Below are 21,152 nucleotides of genomic sequence, written 5' to 3' on the forward strand. Positions count from 1 at the left end.
ATGCAACTGATGACCGATTTCCTACCAGAAACAAATAGAAGGCTTCCCCAGGTTAAGAACCAGTAACGGAAAAGTACTGGTCTTACCGCCATTTCCTTCAGCACAAGATGATGAGGTATCATTCCACAAGCAGTCTTGATCTGTCATATTGATTCTGATGGAACAAGCAGGCCTGGAAAGTCAAATGACCATTTCTCTGTGAAGCTCTAAACAAATCAGAGTTCGGAGTATTTCAGAACTGGCAGAACTTCAGAAAGAAGAGAGCTGCTACCCAAGACAGTCGTCATTAAAATACACTAATATTTTATTAAATGCTATAAGAAAAAAATGCCCATTTCCCTTTTTTGCAGTAAAATAAGCTCTGGCAATAGCAGTTCACTTTAGCACTTCAAATGCTTCATTTTTAAGCCCCTATCTGCACCCTACATAATAAACTTTCAGGTTTGAAATCTAACAGGATTTCACATATGGCTTGGCAATCCCAATAAAAACATATTATGTCTATATTACAAGGCTCTTTTTGTAGGAAAAACATGAAATGTCCCTTCCCATAAAGATGGATTTAAATAAATTGATGTAGTTTTCTCCAGATTAGCTCCATTTGTACAGTTAAACCTTTTCTTGATTCCAGTGTCAAAAAGTAGTAAGCATAAACATTTACAGCTCTTGGCAAGCACGTAGTGAGAAATACAACTCATACTTTCATTTTTGAGGGGATTATTTCTGCCAAATCTGCTATTTTCTTACACACAAGAAAGACAATTTGTAGATTTGAGGGTGCAAGGTAATATTGTTACTATAGTAAAGTGTGGCTATGGAGTTGGAATGACATTGTAAATAGCAATGGAAAAATGCAGACAAAATTAGTTAAGTAACCGGAGTGCAGACAGATTGGTCCCAGTGATTTACAGTCATGAGAAGTAGTGCCTTGCATTAGTGTCCTTGGCATGAATTAGTATTTTCCTGCTATACTTCGTATTACATTAAAATGCACTACTCAAATTACAACTTGACTTGTATTTTGGGTACTTCAAGATGCTTCTTACAGTTTGAAAGATTCCACTGACTTTGTGTTTGAACTAGGGAAGACCACTATTTAATTTTAAAAAGAAGGTTAAGAAAAAACCACACTGTTTTTTCAAGAGAATCATCTAACTTCAGTTGTTTTTGCTACAGATATATCAGCCACGTATTTGTGCATTTTCAATAAAGCTGAAGCAAGAGTCAGTAAAGCAGAAGACCTGTTCTTTAACTTCCAAAAGCAGCTTTTCATGGAATATTCAATGCCTACCACGTACACAGAAAAATTCAGAAGTTTTTAACTGACTGGATACACAAAATCCTTACGTTCAGTAAACATTTCTGTCCCAGTAACCATCCTCAAGGAATAGTGTTTTAATCCTTCAGCTTGATTTCCTTCTGGTCAGGGTGAATTGAACTACAACTGTGTTTTACAGGAAAGTAGAAAACATGAAGCACAAATTGCTTAAACTACACTTTTAAATTACTTACATTAGAAATATAGATCAAAACCAAACCTATTCCATAGGCCAGATGATCAGTGTACACATATACTATCACCCTGTACTGCATTTGTGCCATTGCATCAAAACCATGTGCTTGGAATCAGATTCCAACTAGTTTTTACCCTGCAACAGAGTAATCAAGTTTTATATAAGTATGTGGCAATGAATTTCATTCACTCACTTGAAACATCCTTACTAACTTGTAGTTAGTTAAGTCCAGTAAAAGCTTCTTCAAGCCCTTCACCACCACCACCACCACTACTACTACTACTACTACTACTACTACTACTACTACTACTACTACTACTACTAAATTATCTTAATATTGCAAGCGAGGATCAGAATTTATCTGTGTTATGTTCCCGAAATACTCTATTTCTAGGCTACACTTCATAGTGGGAAAAAGACAGAAAAGAGCAAATACTTGAGGTAAAATTTTAATCATTAAAAGATTACAACAAAGGTTCAAGTAGATTGAATGTTCTCCCTAAAAATAAAAAGCAGAGTATTGGGAAGGAACGTATCTGGAGGTTTCTGTCCTTATCCCTGTGTCCTAGTTCCGGCTGGGACAGAGTTAACTTTCTTCCCAGTAGCTGGCGGGGGGGTGCTGTGTTTTGGGTTTGGTGTGAGAGGAGTGTTGATGGCCCAGTGATGCTTTGGTTGTTGCTGAGCGGTGCTTGCACAGGGGACTTTTCAGCCTCCCATGCTCTGCCAAGTGCAGGGGAAGCTTGGCGGGGGAGCATAGCTGGGGGGGTTGATCCAGCTGGCCAATGGGGTATTCTATACCATGTGACATCATGCTCAGTATAAAAACAAGTGTGGGGGGGCGGGCTCTGGCACAGTTTGCGACATGCGATCGGTGAACAGTTATATTGTGCATCGCCTGCTTTGTATATTCTGTTATTGTTGTTATCATTGTTATTATTACTATTCTACTTCGTTTTATTTCCATTATTAAACTGTATTTATCTCAACCTGTGAGTTTTCCTACTTGTGCCCTCCTGATTCTCTCTCCCATCCTACCAGAGGTGGGGGGTGAGCGAGCGGCTGCGTGGTATTTAGTTGCTGGCTGGGGTTAAACCATGACACCCTGCCAGTGGGTCCCTTAGCCATTCATTCTTAGCTTTACTTAGTAAACAGTAACCTTTAAGAAACAAAGTGAAATATTCTCTGTCTGCTAACCAGAGTATCACAAAAGTGTACATTGATTATAGATGCATGATAATGGATTTCCTGCAAATGTAGAAGGCCGATAGCCGATACAGTTTTTACTTAAGTTTAAAAAAGTCAGGGGAAGGAGAAGGCGGAGTTGAGCCTCAGAAGTGGTGTTAGCAGCATTCGTAATCCATTTTGCCATGGAAACTGCCGCACTGTGGAATCCCAGTCTGCTGTGAGCACAGGTTGCTAAGGAAAGAGAAGTAGACAGCTGTTAGAAGGCTATCAAAGCAATTCATAATGGTAGTGATAGGAGGGTGATTAGCTGCCACATCCTCTTTCCTCATTATGATTAAATCATGGCTTACTGTTAACATGTTGTTCTTTCATGATAAGTGACTACTGTAATTTTCTTACTGAAAAATCTCAGAGAATAGTTCAAAATGTGTAAAAAAGATCACCGATACTGTGCTCCTTTTAAATAACATCCCTTACTTCAATAGCTTGTGCCACTTTGTTTACCTACTGAAATATGTCCTTGAAGATTAAGTATATACACTTAGCATGTGGCAACTGCCAAATCATGGGAAATGTTTCCCACTAAAACTGTCACTGCATTAATGACAGTAAGTACCTTGGGAAATGTGCAGAAAAGAACTGAAGCAGAGCTCAGCCCCCCCCCCCCCCAAACCTGCTCACCTACTAATTAAGCCCTGGACATGCTTTCTTAACTTGCCTTAAGGTTACCAACTATCTAAATTGTACTTCTGTTAATGGCAACAACTCCTGCAGTCTTGAACAGCACAACACTTAGTCTATATTTAAGCTCAATAAAAGCCCAGAAGCAAATTGCTTTTCATCTGATGGGCTTTTCCTCTAGTTTGGTGACAGTTTCTAGGACATTCCTCTGGGCCCAAGCTCTTTGAAATATGCAGTTGCAGCTACTCTTAGTTTAAAAAGCAGAGGGCAGGTGGGTTCTTCCTCTTTAATTCCAACTGCTTAGAGATCTTACCACAGAAGGTAGAGCCAGATAGGGCAGAAAAGCTGGTCTAGGGTAGAGGTTGCTCTTACTGCTGTGTCAAACATGTCATTGTAAGGAAATAAATTCAAAATTCTCTAAGTTATAGAGCTTAGTTCCAATATAGATTCTTAAAAATAAGGTTATGATTTTGCTTCCTCTGAATAGGAAGCAGTGTAATTCTCCATTCGACAAGGAACACTACAATAAACGACACCAAATCTAAGTGACTAGCTAAAATTAATTGACTGCACTAAGTGAGTCACAGAGAACCTTCTTTTTATGATGTGCTGACTCTGTCCTACAAAGTGATATGCCTAAACTTCTAGTAATAAGTAAGCAAGCATGAAAAAGTCACATAACCTGAGATGCCATCCATTCTGGGCCCATAACTAAATAATCTTCCAATACTGTAAGAAATATATGGTGTTAGACAAGTATTTGAGGGGAAGAGAGAGACTATAAATAACATTAGATTATACAAAAATTGTTTCAGCAAAGGCTTCACTTGCAAGAAGGGAAAAACTAAAGTCAAGATCCTGCTTGAAAAATATGACAATACATATAAGAACAAGTAATTGAAGTACAGTCATTTGATGAAAGAAAGACTGCTGAAAATAAATGTTCAGATAAAGATCAAGTATGCCTATGAACAGAAAAGGTATATGCAATTTCGCAACACATGATGGTATACAGAGAAAGTGAGAAGTAAGGAGGTAACTCACTTTTGTGATACACTTTATTCTTTAGCAATAGTAGAACAGTTCTCAAACTGAGGACTGACTTCTCAAGAAGGTGCTGGGTAAAGTGATTCATTGCTGGTGGAGAACTGGGATTGGTGAGGGAGATCCAGTCAGTTAGGTAGAGCAGGGACTTCAGTGGAAATGGAACTAATGCTGCACTTATTCTACAGCAAGCAGTGCAGCTCCACAACTCTGGAATGGCCTAAGTTTTTCTATACAACTAATGCACACCTCCTTTTCCCCTTGCCAGCCCCTGCAACAATTTTCTTCTCTCTTCTAGTTCTGTAGAACTATTGCATGAGTTGGACTCAGACTGAATTGAGAGACAGAAACATGAAATATATCCTGGCAAATTTGGGGAGACAGGAGGAAAAAGAAGATGTTACTGTTGCTTTAATATAATTGGGAAGGGGAGTTATTTTCTGTACAATATTGTATTGATTGCAATATAATTTTGCTTTCAGGTCTCAGTATTTCATTGTGACAAAAGCGAAGTTCAGAGAGGGTGGTTTGTTTGGTGCATGAGCACTTGATTAAAGGTGAACACAAACAAGTGAACACTTAACTGAGACACGAATGCTTGACAGAGATATGAAGAAGATGGAAAAAAGAAGAATCATTAAAATGTCAATTTTAACAGGAAGGGAGTTAAACTGAGGTGGAAGGTTTAACCTAAACATCAAGGAAGTCTTCCTTACAAAGATGCAGATATGAGAATAGTCTTCCAATGAAAATACGAAAAACGTAGATGCTTCTGATTTTGCAGGGTAGAATGTCGAAGTAGTATGAAAATGATTCTGCATGTAAAGGGGATAAACTAAATAAGTTTTTTTGTTTGTTTGGGGTTTTTTGTTTTGATTTTTAATCTTTTAACATTAATCATTCAAATCCAAGTGAGCTTTTGGCTAAACATTCTCTGTGTGTTCTTCCAGTTATATATAAAGAACAGATGATTAGGGAAACAAATTATTTTGAAAAAATAATTTATTATCTTTCATATTCAATTCTAATAATTCCTTTTATATTTCAGGGTGCAAGTTGAATTCTATATGAATGAAAATACATTTAAAGAGAGACTAAAGCTCTTCTTCATCAAAAACCAAAGATCAAGTAAGCAGTTGGATTAATTTCTGTTAAGCATAATTGTGATACTTTGAGTAGAATCCAATTCCATTGAAGGCAACAGCAAAGTTATCATTAATTTTCTTCTGAGCTAAAATTTTACCCCGTAGAGGAGTCAGTTTTACATAATATCCAAAAAATTCAGAAAGTATTATTTAAACTTAAAAAAAACGTACTTATTTTGTAGGATCAAATACTTTTTAGATTTTATTTCTGTATCGCGAACAAGTTGACTTATTTGCATGGATATGACATTGCAATACTCACTGACAAGTCATGACCTTATGTGTAGGAAAGCAAAGAGCCTCTGAGATGCCAGAGGAAAAAAGCTGTGGAAATACCTAGGTTTTTGAAATGTTCAATTTCATTAAGTATTCCTAAATACATTTCAAATTTGATCTGTACTAAAAAAAACAATTTGGAAAGGAAACTAATGGGGAGGACATACCTCCTTCTTCTGAATGTTGTACCTCAGAAATGTAGTCCTTGTCTTTAGTCTGATTTAGCGATGTGTTCATTGACATGTGCATTTAAATTCATAGGCCATCATAGAAGAGAATAATGTGGAGGAACTAAGTTATGAATCTTTTTATATACATCCATGCAGCTGGTCCAAGGGGATGGAAGCATTGTATATTATCAGATCTTGATTAGACCAGTGGAGTTCATACCTGAGAAGAGCAGTAACTGACCTCAGTTTTCCTCTGTGTGGCAGGATTGAATTTATCTCCATTTGTCCTACACTTGTAAAGAACTAAAATTACAATAGCTTTATACATAAAACTTTTAGAATAGAAAGGATACATTTTGGCCCTTGTGATACAGTTCAAATGGTTCCATGGCTTTGTGTCTGGGAAAGGACAGAAAGGAGAAAAGAAAGAACTTTACTTTTTCAGTGTCCCAACGTAAAAAAACCCAGACAAACAAAATTTGGGAGACTAGATCAAGATTTTAAAAATAAGACAGACCATAAGATTTTCTATCTACAAGAGTTAGTATTAAATAAATACTGGTTTTACATCACAGAACATGATCTTTTTATTGGCTAAGCTTCTCTAACTTTCCAAGTGTGATAAGGAAAATATTCCCCTAAGCCAAAAAAAAAAAAGGGAAAAAGGGAAAAAGGAGGGGGGGAAAAGGGGGGGGGGGGAGAAAAAGGAGGGGGGAAAAGAAAAAAGAGGGGGGAAAAGAAAAAAGAGGGGGGAAAAGAAAAAAGAGGGGGGAAAAGAAAAAGGAGGGGGGAAAAGAAAAAAGGGGAAAAAAAGGAAAAAAGGGAAAAAAGGGAAGGGGGGAAGGGGGAAAAAAGGGAAAAAAGGGAAAAAAGGGAAAAAAGGGAAAAAAGGGAAAAAAGGGGGGAAAGGGGGAAAAAGGAGGGAAAAGGGGGGGAAAGGGGGGGAAAGGGGGGGAAAAGGGGGAGGGAAAGGGGGGAAAAGGGGGGGAAAAGGGGGGGAAAAGGGGGGGGAAGGGGGAGGAAAGGGGGGAAAAGGGGGGGAAAAGGGGGGGAAAAGGGGGGGGAAAGGGGGGGGAAAGGGGGGGGAAAGGGGGGGGAAAGGGGGGGGAAAGGGGGGGGAAAGGGGGGGAAAGGGGGGGGAAAAGGGAAAAGGCACTATACTGTGAATAACTGATATTTTCAGTTTAAGCTTTGGAATTATTTGCTGGTTTCCAGCTGGAGAATCGGTTTTAACAAAGCTGCTGGAGGTTCATCCATGGGGAAAGCTGTATTTATTACACTTACACAGACACACAGGGGAAAAGCCATGTTAATTCAGGTGCCGAGATAGCATAGAAAGCAGAGGACTCCCTCTGCTAGTAAATGATGTAGATAGCCTTCAGAGTATATTCTCTTCTAAACTTCAAATGGGACATAGGTTTTTTCAGATTATTATACATTTAACTAGATTTGGTTGGTAAATTTATTTTCTAATGAAGATTTTTATTTGAAATAAGTTTCTTATTCTGTATTAGTACACTTTAGAGTTCTCTTATTGCATTTTGGCCAATATGAAAAGAATGTGTACAAAAACTCAGTATGCATAGAACAAAGAAAGAAGATGTGTGAAGAACAATTTCATACTCCATTTTACATTTACAAATCTAACTGTGTTGCAAAGAATAAATTTTTGCTTATACATTTTTGTATGTAGGCTGTGGAGTCTCCCTCCATAGAGATATTAAAAAACCATCTAGACACCGTCCTGGGCAACTAGCTCTAGGTGGCCCTACTTGAGCAGGGGGGTTGGACAAAATGACCCCCAGAGGTCCCTTCCAACCTCAACCATTCTGTGATTCTCGTTAGAGATAAATGAGTTTAACTGATTTACATTAATTACATTTTAAATGTAATTAATTGCACTACAACTTCTCAAATGGTTTTAGTTCTTTTCTACTTTTCTCCCTGTGACTTTACATGTCTTTAAGTATTTTGTATCTTTATAGCCTTTGACTTCTGACGTTGTTGATACAGTGTGTAGTGGAGTAAGAAACAAAACAGAAGCAGCATCCTAAACTAGAAGAGAGTATTACTCCTGGCTAGAAAGGCAGTCTGGGAGGCTGTAAGCAATAAATAGCCTTTTGGTTCCTGATCTAGTCCACAAAACAGGGATTTGATGCACTCTTGTTTACTTACTAAAAACATCTAGAAAGTTATAACCTGACTCACTGTAAATCTCTTTTCACTGATAAGGTTCTGAATAGTACCTTCTTGTTTGAGATAAGTGAAAGAATTTTTTTCTCTGCTTAGATCTTAACAAGATTTAAAAAATACATATATACAGATACATATTTTGATGGCAGAACTGCAGTCTCTGTACATCTAAAAATAGATACATTTATGATCACCAGCACAAAAATTAAACCAGAAGATAGTTAATTAGTATGAATTCATGGCCATTCCTTTGCCAAGTGCATACCCTTCTGGCTAAGCACGTGTTGTAAGTTACTATACTGGGACATCTCGTATTAGGTTATGATTGGGTAAGAGTGATGTATGGGTCCAAAGGAGAGGAATGATGTGGAAGTTTATTTGAAATAAGCAAGAGAGTGGGAAGCAACTGTTAGTTCATCCTATTGGAGATGGGTTCGTGCTATAGGTAAGTAGCACAAGAATTTTCCTGCTTGGCTTGCTTGATGATTGCTGGAAAAATCCAGATTCTGATGAATTCTTCTAGACAGTGATGCCATACAGAGCTGAAGTACATTTGTAGAAGCATACTGTGTTTTTGATTAACAAATGAAAACACAGTAATGAGTTCTTCCTGTAGACAGCTAGTAGAGACACTGTCATTGCAGGCACCTTCTTTTCCTGACAAGTCCTCAGGAGAGGACTCCAAAGAAAATTCTAAGAGATGAGGCATGTTTTTTCTATTGTTGAATTGTGCAGCCAGTTCATGGAAAGTAAGTTGGAGAATGAGCGTGCTTACTGTACTTTCAGCGGCATATGGCATGGGCATGCCATTTCCCACTAGAATCCTACAGGTTACCCAAGCACTGCTACTGGTTCTCATGATACAAGAAGCTTAACCAACAATTAGGTATTAAACAAGGCAATTTTCAGGAGAAGCAAACAGGAAATACAGCAAAATTATTACTGTACTGAATGAAAAAAAAAAAAATCCCCAAAGCAAAGTGTTCAGAATTAGTAAGTTCAGTTGAACACTCCTGCTTATGCAGATCTTGGTTCTTGTCCAAATACTCACAACCAGAATCCTCTAAAATACTATCTCCAAAAACCTGCTGCTGAGATAGTACCTGCCACTCATTCCAGTGTACTTATTCAATCCTCCATTGAAATTGAGGATTCTGTTGCCCAGAGGTATCAGGAAGTTGATAAATAAAGATATTGCCCTTTAGATCTTAGTCAGTGTTCAGTGAGAGCACTGAAAACCTTCCTTCACATACTAAAGATGTAATTGCTATCACTGAGAAAATAATTGTCAGTATTATTAGCAAATTTTCAGAGTGTAACTAAATCAAACTGCTTATATTCACCAAACACTTTTTGGTAATCCTTAAGACTTCACAAGTGAATTTAACACATCAGAGTGCAATATCATGTGGTTTTGTCAACCAGAGCAGTCAACTCTAGAATTTATATGAATTTTCTACAGAATACTATTCTGATCTTAATCACATATAGACTGGTAGCATGAAATATCAACTGTTTCATTCATTATTGTCGTTTTGGAAGTATTTCTATAAACTGATAAAACAAGCCTTCATCGATGTCTAATGTCAACCTAGCTTCCACTCAATCTTCTGCAAGCAAATGTCTAATCATGTTCAACCAATGCATAAAAAGCATTTTACGAAAGTGTCAGCCAGCCCAAAAAAAAAAAGAGAGAGAGAAAGATGACATATTGGTATGTCTTGCTTGTACTTGCCAAGATCACACACTGCATTATCACAGCCTAAAATAAGTCTCAAAGGGAAAAAATAAGTGAAATTTCAATTCTGTGGAGAGGGAATAAAAGATAACCCATCAGTAGGATATAAATTATTAACAGTATATTTTTATCCAACTCCTAAAGCCAGCTGCTACTAAGATGATTTTGCTAAAAAACAAAAATACGTTGGAGACTTATGAGAAAGGAGTAATGGAAGGTGATTGTAAAATCGTCAGCTGCTATCTCTGTCACTCTCGCTTTGATTTAGACCAGCTCTCTAAATCAGAGGATTAATCTCCGAAAATGCTTTCGGAGGGGAAGCATCAAGAATATATAATAAAAATGAAAGTCACAGTCAGTACTGGTGAAGTATGATGTATCACTCTGTACTTAAAAATGCCTGCAAAAAATAGCAAATACTTGTTCAAACTGAGAAGGAAACATTAACGTTTGACATAGTTATATTTATTTCACAAAAAAAACAGATTTTGAACTGTTATTATCAATTTCTTCTTTTAAAGGCGACAAAGGATGTAACACCATGGTTACATGGACAGTGAAATTACAATCTCATTAAACAATACATAACTGGATAACAGTGTATGATTGATGTAGCTGAATAGAAGTTTCAGGCACTGGTGTCAAAGCATAGAGACCCTGCTACTTGAACAATCTGGCTGTGAATGGAAAAAAAGAAATTAAGTCAAGCAGACCATATTGATCCACTGACAGCATGTAAAATAGAGGACAAAAATAGTCAGCCAGCAAACAGAAGTATGACATGCTTTCTTTGTAACAGAGTAATAAATGCAAACCTATTTTAAATGCCTTCTCTAGTGATTGTCCCCTCCTTCCCATATTTGAAATCCTACATCTCCATGATAGCGGAATAAATGCATTTCTTCCAACTCATAGGTGACATCCCCAAATATGAGGCTACAGAAGATTTCGACCAGAGAGCATACTTATTTGGTAGTCCTACATTAATTATGAAAGCTTTAGCAGAGGTGACTAAATACACTCCCTCTGACAGCACATCCTATTTCTAAAGGCTGAGGCATACAGAACTAGGAGAGGTGACCTTCTGAAACAGGATAGACTTGAAGTTTGTTCTTCCATATTTATATTGTAATAACTGACCCAATCACATATGGTACAAGACCTATCCTATTGCCTTACTTTATATATAACCCAGTCCATGATATGCACTCTACATCTATGCTAACTAGAACCCTTAGATGAAAGCATGTCTGGTGTGAAAACCCTGCCTTGTATTCTGTGGGAAACAGCCATTCCTGTGGAGATATCCAGAGCCTGAAGCACATTTAGGCATAGTCTGGAATATATCTATAGAACTTAAACATTTGAATACTTAAGTAGTTCTAGATCTTTCAGGACTAAGATTTGAGAGTTAAGAGTTTAAGGCAGCAGCCAGGAGCATGGGTCCCTTGTATTGCCATAGTTTTTAATCAGAAAAGCACCATTTTCTTTTAGCATTTAAACCAACATATAATTTTAAATAATGATTAGAAACTAGGCCATTATCAATGCAGAAGAGAAGTGTTTCACACCAAAATTAACATTTACAGAGCTAAAAAACAGAAGAAATAAATAATAGACTTTTGTACTTAGCTAAGAAAGTTAGACCACACAAAATTGGAATAGAAAAGAAATCCTGGTGGGCTTTTTTTGTTTATTTGGGGTTAGGTGTTTTGGGGGGTTTTTGTTTTGCCTTTTTTTTTTTTTTTAACATTATCTGCTCTTCTTGTTGTCATAGCCTAGTTGTTATGGCAACCATTCATACTCCAGCAGACTTCACAAAAGGGTTAGTACAGACAAACAATTCATGTTTTCTTCAGCAACAGTTCAAAAAAGCTACAAAAAAAGATCATAGCGTTGTCCAGAAAAAGTACTGGGGTTCTTCCTAGTCAAATAATAGCATGACAACACACTTACCTACCTTCTACAGCCCCTCAATGCATTTACTACTTCAACCCCTTCACTCATGTTGTGGAATAAATAGTCTGTGGCTAATTACTCTTGATAGGACAGCAGCAATCACGAGGTTAATGTTCACAAACCTAATTGCCAGTAACGGCTGTGGGACTTCGCATGGTCAGGACTACAGGATTTTAACCCCTAGTTTACAGATGACAAGATGCTGTAAAAGTCCATCCAGTTCTCATGTGATAACTGCAACTTCACAGTTAAAAGTAGTAAGCAGCGTTGTGTGATAAACCTTAAGATTTCTTTCCGCAATTGCATGGTAGAATATTTAAGAATCTGTTTTCTATTTTTCTGTGTTTGCTGTAGAGTGCATTTAAATGGGAGGGGAACTAGTAGATATAAAAGGTGATTTATCAGTTTTATCTATAAGGTGTTCATTTTGAACTGAGGACTGAGTAAAGTAAAAAAGTATGGAATATTGCTGTAAGATAATTATGATTCTTTCCTTAAAAGGGAATGTATGCACACAGTTTTGGGTATGCATAATGAAGCTGCAGTTCTTAAACTACAAAAGTAATTATATTCAGTTCAGCAGACCTGCTAACATATTTGCAACACCATAAAAGATACTATCTTTTCTATGACTAGGTGCAAATGAAGTCACATCTGTGTAAGACTCAGTCAATGGTATTCTGCTTTGGACAGAAGGGTTCAGCTATGCAGAATTGGACTCTCAGTTCACAAGACTTGAAAAAATTAATGCTTAAAGTGACCTCCCCCCACTTAACTTTAGTCAACTGACAGTTTTAACTTAATTAGTGAATGAAAACTTAAAACCAAGAGTTAGATACAAATATTTACACTGGCAAAATTTTAAGACTATTGAATTTAATAACAAGACTGAGAATTTAAACTCTAATCCTCTAATGACTGCAAAATCTGATTAAAATACAGTTATGTTCCACTGTAGTAGATAATGGCTCCAATTAGCACTGAAATAAATTGCTTATGTGATAGAAGCAAGTGTCCATATGGATCCTGTCTTTGTGCAGTAGACCTGTGTTTGTGGGAAATACTGCAATATTTTGTGATAGTATTTGTTATATATCATTTCAGCTAGAACATTTCAATATTCACATGGTCTGTAGAACAAGTTGTTGATTCAGTTCAGTTGTGCATTCAGCATGACTTTCAGATGTCCTGATTTTTGGACACATAATTACGCAACTTCAACATTAAATAACTACAGTTTAATATTTTATAAATTGGGATAGTATTAATATATTCTGTATGAGAAGCTACTGCACGAAGACTTTCAGATATTAATATTTAAATACTTGCCATTTTATATCCTCTGCCTATGGTTGAAAGTATGTCTTCTTCGTGTCGCTATCTTGTGTCTCAAATACCATATGTAGTTCTGGTTCCCCTTTCAAGAAAGTGGACTTGTAAAACTACAAACGACCCAAAGGATGGCATCAGGAAAGACGAATGGCATAGAATAGCTTTCAAAAAAACAACCAAGCAGTTCTTTACATTAAAACAGGCTGAGTCTTAACCCAGAGATTTCTGAAGCTGGAAAGGTGCGTTATATGATCTGACAGGCTTATTCTTAACATTCTTCTGTGTGATTAGCCAATCGCCCATATCAGGGACAGGTTACTGGCTAGATCGACCTTTGCTCTGTTGCAGTATGGCTATTCTAATTCCTTTTAGTTTTACCTTAAAAGTGGGTGAAACTGTAAAGAACCTGAATTTATTTCTGTATTTTCTTTTCTTTTTAAAATAGGTTTGAGAATACGATTATTCAATTTTTCTCTCAAGCTACTAAGCTGTTTCTTATACATAATTCGTGTGCTCTTGGATGATCCTACACATGGACTTGGATGGTAATGGTGGTGTTTTTTTTTTTGTAATTTCTGCTCTCAAAGCATTGTTTAACTTATAATAAATAAATAAATTTAATGAATAAACGTTTGATATTCTGTCAACAGGGATTTGGTTTTTCTTACAGATGTTTTGAAAGAATTATAAAGCTAATCCTACATCATGAATGGAAATAAGAACCAAAATAACAATATTCTTTTTTCACTTTACTGCTAAAATAATCCTGGCTATTTGCTCAGATACTGTGCATCAGATATAGTTGTGCAAAGTTATATCTTTTGGTTGTATTATTACATAACATTTCTATATATCATGTTTATGTTTATATTTATAAAAATAAAATTGCAAATATCTGGTTGCCATTTTATGGAACAATAATTTTAGGATTTTACTTAAATAATTTTACTTGGAATTTTGCTTAAATAATTTTACTTAAAATCCCAGATCCCGGAATCAAACAGACAAATACATGAAACTGCGCCTTCATGCAGATGACATTGATGATAATTTTCTAACCCTCTGCTTTCCCTGAACACCTAGAAGAGAGGGGGACCAAAAGTACATTCTATACTCATGATGATATATGGTCATAATGCATGATTTTGCACACCTACAGTTGTCAGTATGGCATTCTATATGGGTCATGGGGTACTCTGCTTTTTTTTTTTTCCCCCATGTGTTTTACAGTCAACCACCAATTGTAGAAGAAATTATATTTATAATTTATTCAATCCTGTACTTCAGTTGTATTTGTATCCTGGATATATTGAATCTTCTCAATTCTAAATGCTAATAAGCACCACATTTTATTAACTTACTTGCTTTCACTTAATTTGATTCTCTTGGCCTTAAATGCTGAAAAAAACAAAGCACGGATGAAAATACTAAGCTTGGGATGATGGAACTAGCACTCTTCACACAGTGTTAGGCAAAGGACAAAGTATGACTTCTAATTTTAATATTTGCAAATCACTTAAATCTAATAAGGGTAATACTACAAAAAAGCTAGTGCAGAGGAGAAATACTACATTTTACAAGAATCAAATCCAAAGCAAAGTGAGTTAAAGAATATTGGGTTTACTCAGCAGTGCATGAGAGAAGGATGTGTGAATGGGAAGTACAGAAGATGCATTTGAGAATTTTTTTTTGTCAAAATTTATTGTAAGAAATTAGAACATCTGAAAAAGGGCCAGAAAAAAATCTCCCTGGAAAAGCAAGAACTGCAAAAAACTATTTTTTGACCCCGCATGTATCTTAGAATGTCTCTTCAAGGAGACGAAATGTGTAGGGAGGAAACAAGCAGTAAAGATTTTGCAAAACCTTTAACAGTCATGGAGAAGAGAAAATCCATCCTTAGAAATTTAGGCATAGTAGTACAGCAACTCAGGGACTTGAAATTTTATAGCTAATGATGCTTTCTGGCATGAAGAAGCTACTGATATTGTTTTGAGCACTCTAGTGAGCCCTCATGAGCATATTATACTGAAAGGTTATGTCTTGGTATGCAGAACAGATTAGAACATCAGCACTTCTGCCACAGGTATGCTTCGATACTTTTGTATTCATATGCAGAGATTTTCCTGCATTTTGCAGACTGCTTAATTCCCCAGGCCTTTCCTGCCATGTTTGTTCCTTCAATCTAAATGTTTAACAATTCACCAGCCAGAGAGTGTATTTGTCTTTTTTATATATATTATCCCATTATATTGTGTTGTGGTACATTTAAGAGACTAGCTAGTTTGTTCTATCTCTGTATAACATTTGTCTGGCTGAGAAGTTTCAGATAAGTCACTTCTGCATGCTCACTAAGACCCCAGTCTCAGAAGCTATGCCAGACGAACCAGCCCTGTGCCCAAATGGTACCCCATTAATGTCAATGGTTTTGCCCATAGAGATCCTGAGGGCTTGATACCTAAACTACTGCCATAATGCATCCTTACAAATGCAGTTTTGGTAAAAAAAAATCCTTTCTAGATACTGTGTCACAGCCTGATGAAAGAAACTACTCAGTGTGCTGAAAGCAGGGCCACAGAAAACATTATCACCTGGTTGTTTTTAAAATGACAATTCTGGGAGGAATGCTTTTCATCACAGACTCGCCCTGCAGATTTATCTCCTGTTTTTCAGAAATGCCTGCACAAGTTAGTATCTTTCATTTACTCCCTCAGGAACGGCGGGTGTACAGGGAAGAGCTTAAGACATAAAGCATCCTTATTAATGGATACCATTTAGCACCTGTCCCACCCATAGTCGGTAAAAATACAGCTATTACTAATCTGTGGTCTGCAAATCCTTTTCTTTTCCGCTAACCTTGCTTGTTAAGGATAAACAAGGATATTTTTCATCATTTACACAAATACATATTCCCACATCCTTACACAACCATTTGAAGGGAGGATTTGTGCCAGCAATTCAAGGCAAGGTAACATCACATGTACATAGCAGCTATTTTTTTACATACATGTTGCCAGTTTCTTACTTGAATTACTGCTGCATGAATCTCCAGCCCTCCTCACATCCTCACAAGAGGATCTAAAGTGTAGTTTGAAGCAATCTCCTGCTGAAAGTATGTCAGGTATAAGTAACTATATGTGGTCTTTCAGTCCCAGCATATCCATATGACAGGATTTCTAGTATCTCTTGATCTTCAATATTTATTGTGCGCTTAGTTCAGCTTTTGAAAGTATAATTTCAGTTGTTTTGTTTTTACATTGGAACATGTTTGAAAATAAATCTTTAAAAAATGTAACCTGAGATGCTTCATAGTCCTTTATCTACAGATAAGAAAACATATAGAACTACTTTCTAAAAGTTATTTTACTTTTAAAAACGTCTATATCAATTACCTAGGGTTTCAAAGTATTGCATGCATTTTACGGAACACTTAATAATGTAATTATTATCCCTTTCCTCCCATATGTTTTTATGATCATGTTCCCATATACATTTGCTAATGAAAATGGACTTTGCATGGACGGGATGACAACTATCAGTAAGGAATTAAACCGAAGTTGTTCCAATCAAAACTACACACCTGGAACGATTGATTGGTGAGTTCCTAATTTAAAAAAGCAAACCAAAAGTCCACACAATGGTGGGAAGGGAGAAGGAAACAGGAAGACAAATCCATTTCCATCCAATCTGGATTGGTGCCATTTTACATATAATAGTGATGTTTTCATAAGTCTCAAGCAATTACTTCCATGCTCCTGAATATTTAAAACTGCCTTTAATATTTTGTTTCTCTGATTGCATAAGTGAACTGCTGGATTGGATGTTCTTCTAAGATCTGAATTCCATCAATGCTTATACCTTGCTGAAAAAAAAATGGATGCCCTTATTTAAAAAACAATTATGACTAGCAGTAAATGACTAACAGTAAACTATTCTGCCATTGAGTGTGCCAGATTCCAGTAGTACTGTATCAAGTGCCTATTAACATTGAGTTTAGTAATACTAAGACAACATGAGATTTTTCCAAGATATGACAGCCCCTGTGAGTTAGATACCATTGATAGCGTTACACAGATAGCAAAAAATTCACACAAAAGAATTGTCAAGTTTCTTTTTCCTACCACAAATAATTATTCCTCTGCATCTCTAGAATCAAAAGCTCAAATTTATTTATTCTTTCTGGAATCATAGGGAATGAACTAGCAGCCACTGAAGCCAATAAAAGATTTTGGTGTCACTGGGTGTTTGATTACTCCCATGGGAACTCAATGATTGGCTCTGGATTAGAAATACAAGCAATGTCAATACTCAGTAGATAATTACTGATTTAAAATTTTTATTACTGAGAATTTTTTTTTAAAAAAGACTGCTCTAATTTCCATTCACATATACAAATTTTTTTCTCTTGATTTTGTTTAAAACACTAACCAGATTTTGATTAATTTCATATTTATTTTCTTATTATAATGAACAGGTCTCCTATTATTTGGGTGAATCGAAGCTTGCCTTTATGGGGATTACAGGTAATATGTAAATGGCCAATTTAACTATTTCCATTTAATAACTGTAAACAATATTAATTTACAGCATTTTAGTGATCTTAAAGGATACTTAGAAATGTTGATATTACAAAGAAATCTACTTGACGACCAAGTACAACAAAAGCATGAAGTAAAGATAAGCTGATCTGAGCTGATTTGAATTTATATGGCTTTACAATATATTTATAAAGTATTAAAGCTTATAACAAAATATTGTAGAATTAGATAGCCTTTTATCTTAGAATTATCACGCTCTGTTAAGTCAAGTAGTCACTGTTTGCTCTAATGATGAGTTTAAATTTCATAATTGCTTATGACTAGCTTTTGACATGCTTCATGGACTTTCTTGTTAAATACACTAGAAAGCTAAAGTTAATTCATAATATAGAAGACTACATGTTTAGAGGAGTATGTCACAAAAGATGCACTACATCAGTGCTTTGTGGGTCTTGGAGATCTTTTGAAGTTTGCGGTTCAGTCCTCAGTGTCCTGGTGCCTGGTTATTTTAGAAACTTTTTTTTTACTCGTGGATAGTGCTGTGGGAATTCTCCCTGTGAAATGTGTTTTTCTACTAAGAATTCCTTGCACTTCCAGAATGGTTATATGTTATATTCTTGCACCATGCTTAGTGCAATACCATTACGATGGTTTGTACCTCTATGTAATATATGATTTTACTAAGGGAAGGATCCCTTGATGAAAATACCTTTCAATTCCTTGCTTAAAGTATGCAGAGCTTGAATAAATTTTGACTTAGAAATTTAGATTACTGTATTCAATTTAACTAAAAAATCCTGAGAGATTTATTTGCTTACAGTTAAAGTCTTATTCTAATAAGTTTATCTGATAAACATAAGAATTTATACATATATGTATGTGTATGCACGTGTATATACACATGCATTCACAGTAGGATACATATGATAGTTGCAACCAAAGACTTATTTTTATTTGAGATACAACCTGAGTTTATATAAAACAGTAATACTTACTTGGTGAAACTGATATCATATTTTGATTGCATATTTTAATAATTTTCCAATTCATAGCATCTTTTTAAATTCTAGATAATGATATTGTGAGTGCAAATAGTGCACTTTTCTGAGTTTTCAGTAGTAGTGAGCATTAGTTTAAAATTAGAAATTCTGAGGCTTGTTTGACTTCAGGCTCCAGCTGAATTTATACATCTTCCTGATAGAATATTCCCACAATATACATTAAAATACAAATATTTGCTATGCAAAGGATTTAAGTAAGTTTTGTGGTTATTTAATATGTATAAAGTTTTAAGTAAATCTTTTACTATTTTGATATTTGACTACATAAATATTTTTAAATTACATAATATATACACTAACTACATATAATCTAAGTGAAGGCTCATAAGTTGAGCTCAGTTGCATTTAAATATTAAAATCAGTAATGATTTATCTGTATCATTTTTTCCTGTTTTCAACTTTCTGAATTATACACAGTGAAAAAGTGTTTGTTTTTCCACACATTCATAACATCTTTACAGAAAAGTAAAGAGCTGACTAGCTTCCATTATATTTCTTGTGAAAAGATCTTGGTACCTTTTAGGAACGGACAACTGAAACTTCAGAAACAATCTGGCAGACTGTGTATGGAGCTCTCTAAAAACGGAGGAAAGGCCACCCTGCAGGCTCTCTGGAGTGTTACACTTGGAAAAGAGCAATGAGACTCAAGTCTTGGCTTATGCTTTAGTCAGAAAAATAACAATATTTAAGCTTTATGCTAAATTCTGTAAGCTGAGATGGTTAGCTGAGGATGCATGGAAAAGCTGTTTTTTATTATCTTTTACTTTTCATTGTAATACTTAATGTCATATATTCTTTAGAAGCCAGTATTAATACACATATTTTATCACTTCACTTAAGGTTTCGGTGGCTTTAATAAGTCTCTTTGAAACTCTGCTGCTGAGTTATCTAAGCTACAAGGTAAGTACTTTTAGTTACTTTTAGGCATAATTCATCCGTAAGTAACCGAGTTAAACGTTTCAATATAAAATTCATGTAACTGCATTTGTGCCCTCACTGATGTACAAGCAGGAAATTGAGAAACACACACCTGTAGAGGAGAGCATATTGTCACAGGCAGCCCTGTTCATGTTTCCCAAATTTATGCACAAACAGTAATATCTAGAGAGTGAAAGTCAGAAATGAAATTTCCATTTTTTTCCATTGTCCACTGGCACATTGTAATTTGAAAACACATTCTCAAAAGTGATCTTGATTTTTGGATACTGATTTTTCAAGTGCACAGTTTTCTATGTATACCCATAATGCGATGGACACGATAGTCATTGATGTCAAAACTGTAGCTACTCAGTATCTATAACTCAAGTTTCAGGCCTCTAAAATTGCACACCAGAAAACTAGGCCAAGACAGTACTTTTTTTTTTAATAATTATGGATACCTACATGCTTGTGTTATCCATCTCTCTAATGCTATTGGAACATCTTTGCAAAACGCCTTGAAATCATCTGATGTGAATACAATATATTTTTGTATTTGCATTTTCCTTAAAAAGTTATATTTTCCTAATATTTTTATTCAATTTTCTTCATTACATTTTGTTATGTGCTATCCTAGTGAGTTTTAGGTACTCTGCATTTTTAGTATCTTCAGGAGAAAAATACTAAAATAATTTATCAAAGTAAATATGAAAAGACTTGGTTTCTAAAGCTGAAAATATCTTGGAACATAATCTTTTTTTTTTTAAATTTTTGAATTACTGACATTCAGTGGCTATCAGAGCCACTGCTTGAAGTTAGAGAGTTGTACTTTAGTGCGCTTATCAAGTGATTATGGCATAAATGTTTTCCTTAGTGCCTAATAATGCTAAGAGACTTAAAACTGTCTACTGTCTAAAATTTATTCTTCCTAATCCTTTTAAGTAGCATATACTATTTAGGTGTAGGGAGTTACAAATGCAAAACAATTATAGGCAGAAACAATCAAAAATTAACACATCTGGTACCAAAACAGTAAAGAGCAATCACAATTTATACTGTTCCTGAGTTGATTGGGCAACATTTTATCCCTATCCATACTACTTGTGGTCTGCATCAATTTCAGTGAGTACAGAAGATGAAAGAAATATTGGCAAGTCAGCTCCCATGAGAAGTTACTTATTAGTGTGCAATAGGCGTAAAGCTCCACTATCCTGATTTGCTGCCTATATCTGTCACAGAGGTTGAGGCAATTTTATGATGGCTATATTTCCACTCCCCATAAGGGAATAAGAGTAATGTAAGGAAGAATAATAGTACTGAAATGCACTTTGGCAATCTGTCTGATGCAAACACTTCCTTCCCTCTGGTCCTGTCCTCCTAGTTACAATCTGGGAATGTCGA

The 21,152-nt window shown here is 35.7% G+C and overlaps 1 protein-coding gene across 2 annotated transcripts in view; it reads left to right on the forward strand.

The window, feature by feature from the left end:
• Positions 1-5,367: 5,367 nt before the first annotated feature.
• KCNT2 (potassium sodium-activated channel subfamily T member 2) overlaps positions 5,368-21,152 on the forward strand; it is a 112,796-nt gene continuing 97,011 nt past the window's right edge. For both annotated transcript variants that reach the window (XM_075156555.1, XM_075156556.1), the window contains exons 1-5: positions 5,368-5,552; positions 13,683-13,782; positions 16,774-16,830; positions 17,709-17,757; positions 19,674-19,733. In XM_075156555.1, the coding sequence (XP_075012656.1) occupies positions 5,492-5,552; positions 13,683-13,782; positions 16,774-16,830; positions 17,709-17,757; positions 19,674-19,733 (327 nt within the window). In that variant the 5' untranslated portion in view covers positions 5,368-5,491. The remainder of the gene's footprint in view (positions 5,553-13,682; positions 13,783-16,773; positions 16,831-17,708; positions 17,758-19,673; positions 19,734-21,152) is intronic.

The sequence above is a fragment of the Calonectris borealis genome, chromosome 8 (genome assembly GCF_964195595.1).
Source record: "Calonectris borealis chromosome 8, bCalBor7.hap1.2, whole genome shotgun sequence".
In the NCBI taxonomy this organism is placed as follows: Eukaryota; Metazoa; Chordata; class Aves; order Procellariiformes; family Procellariidae; genus Calonectris; species Calonectris borealis.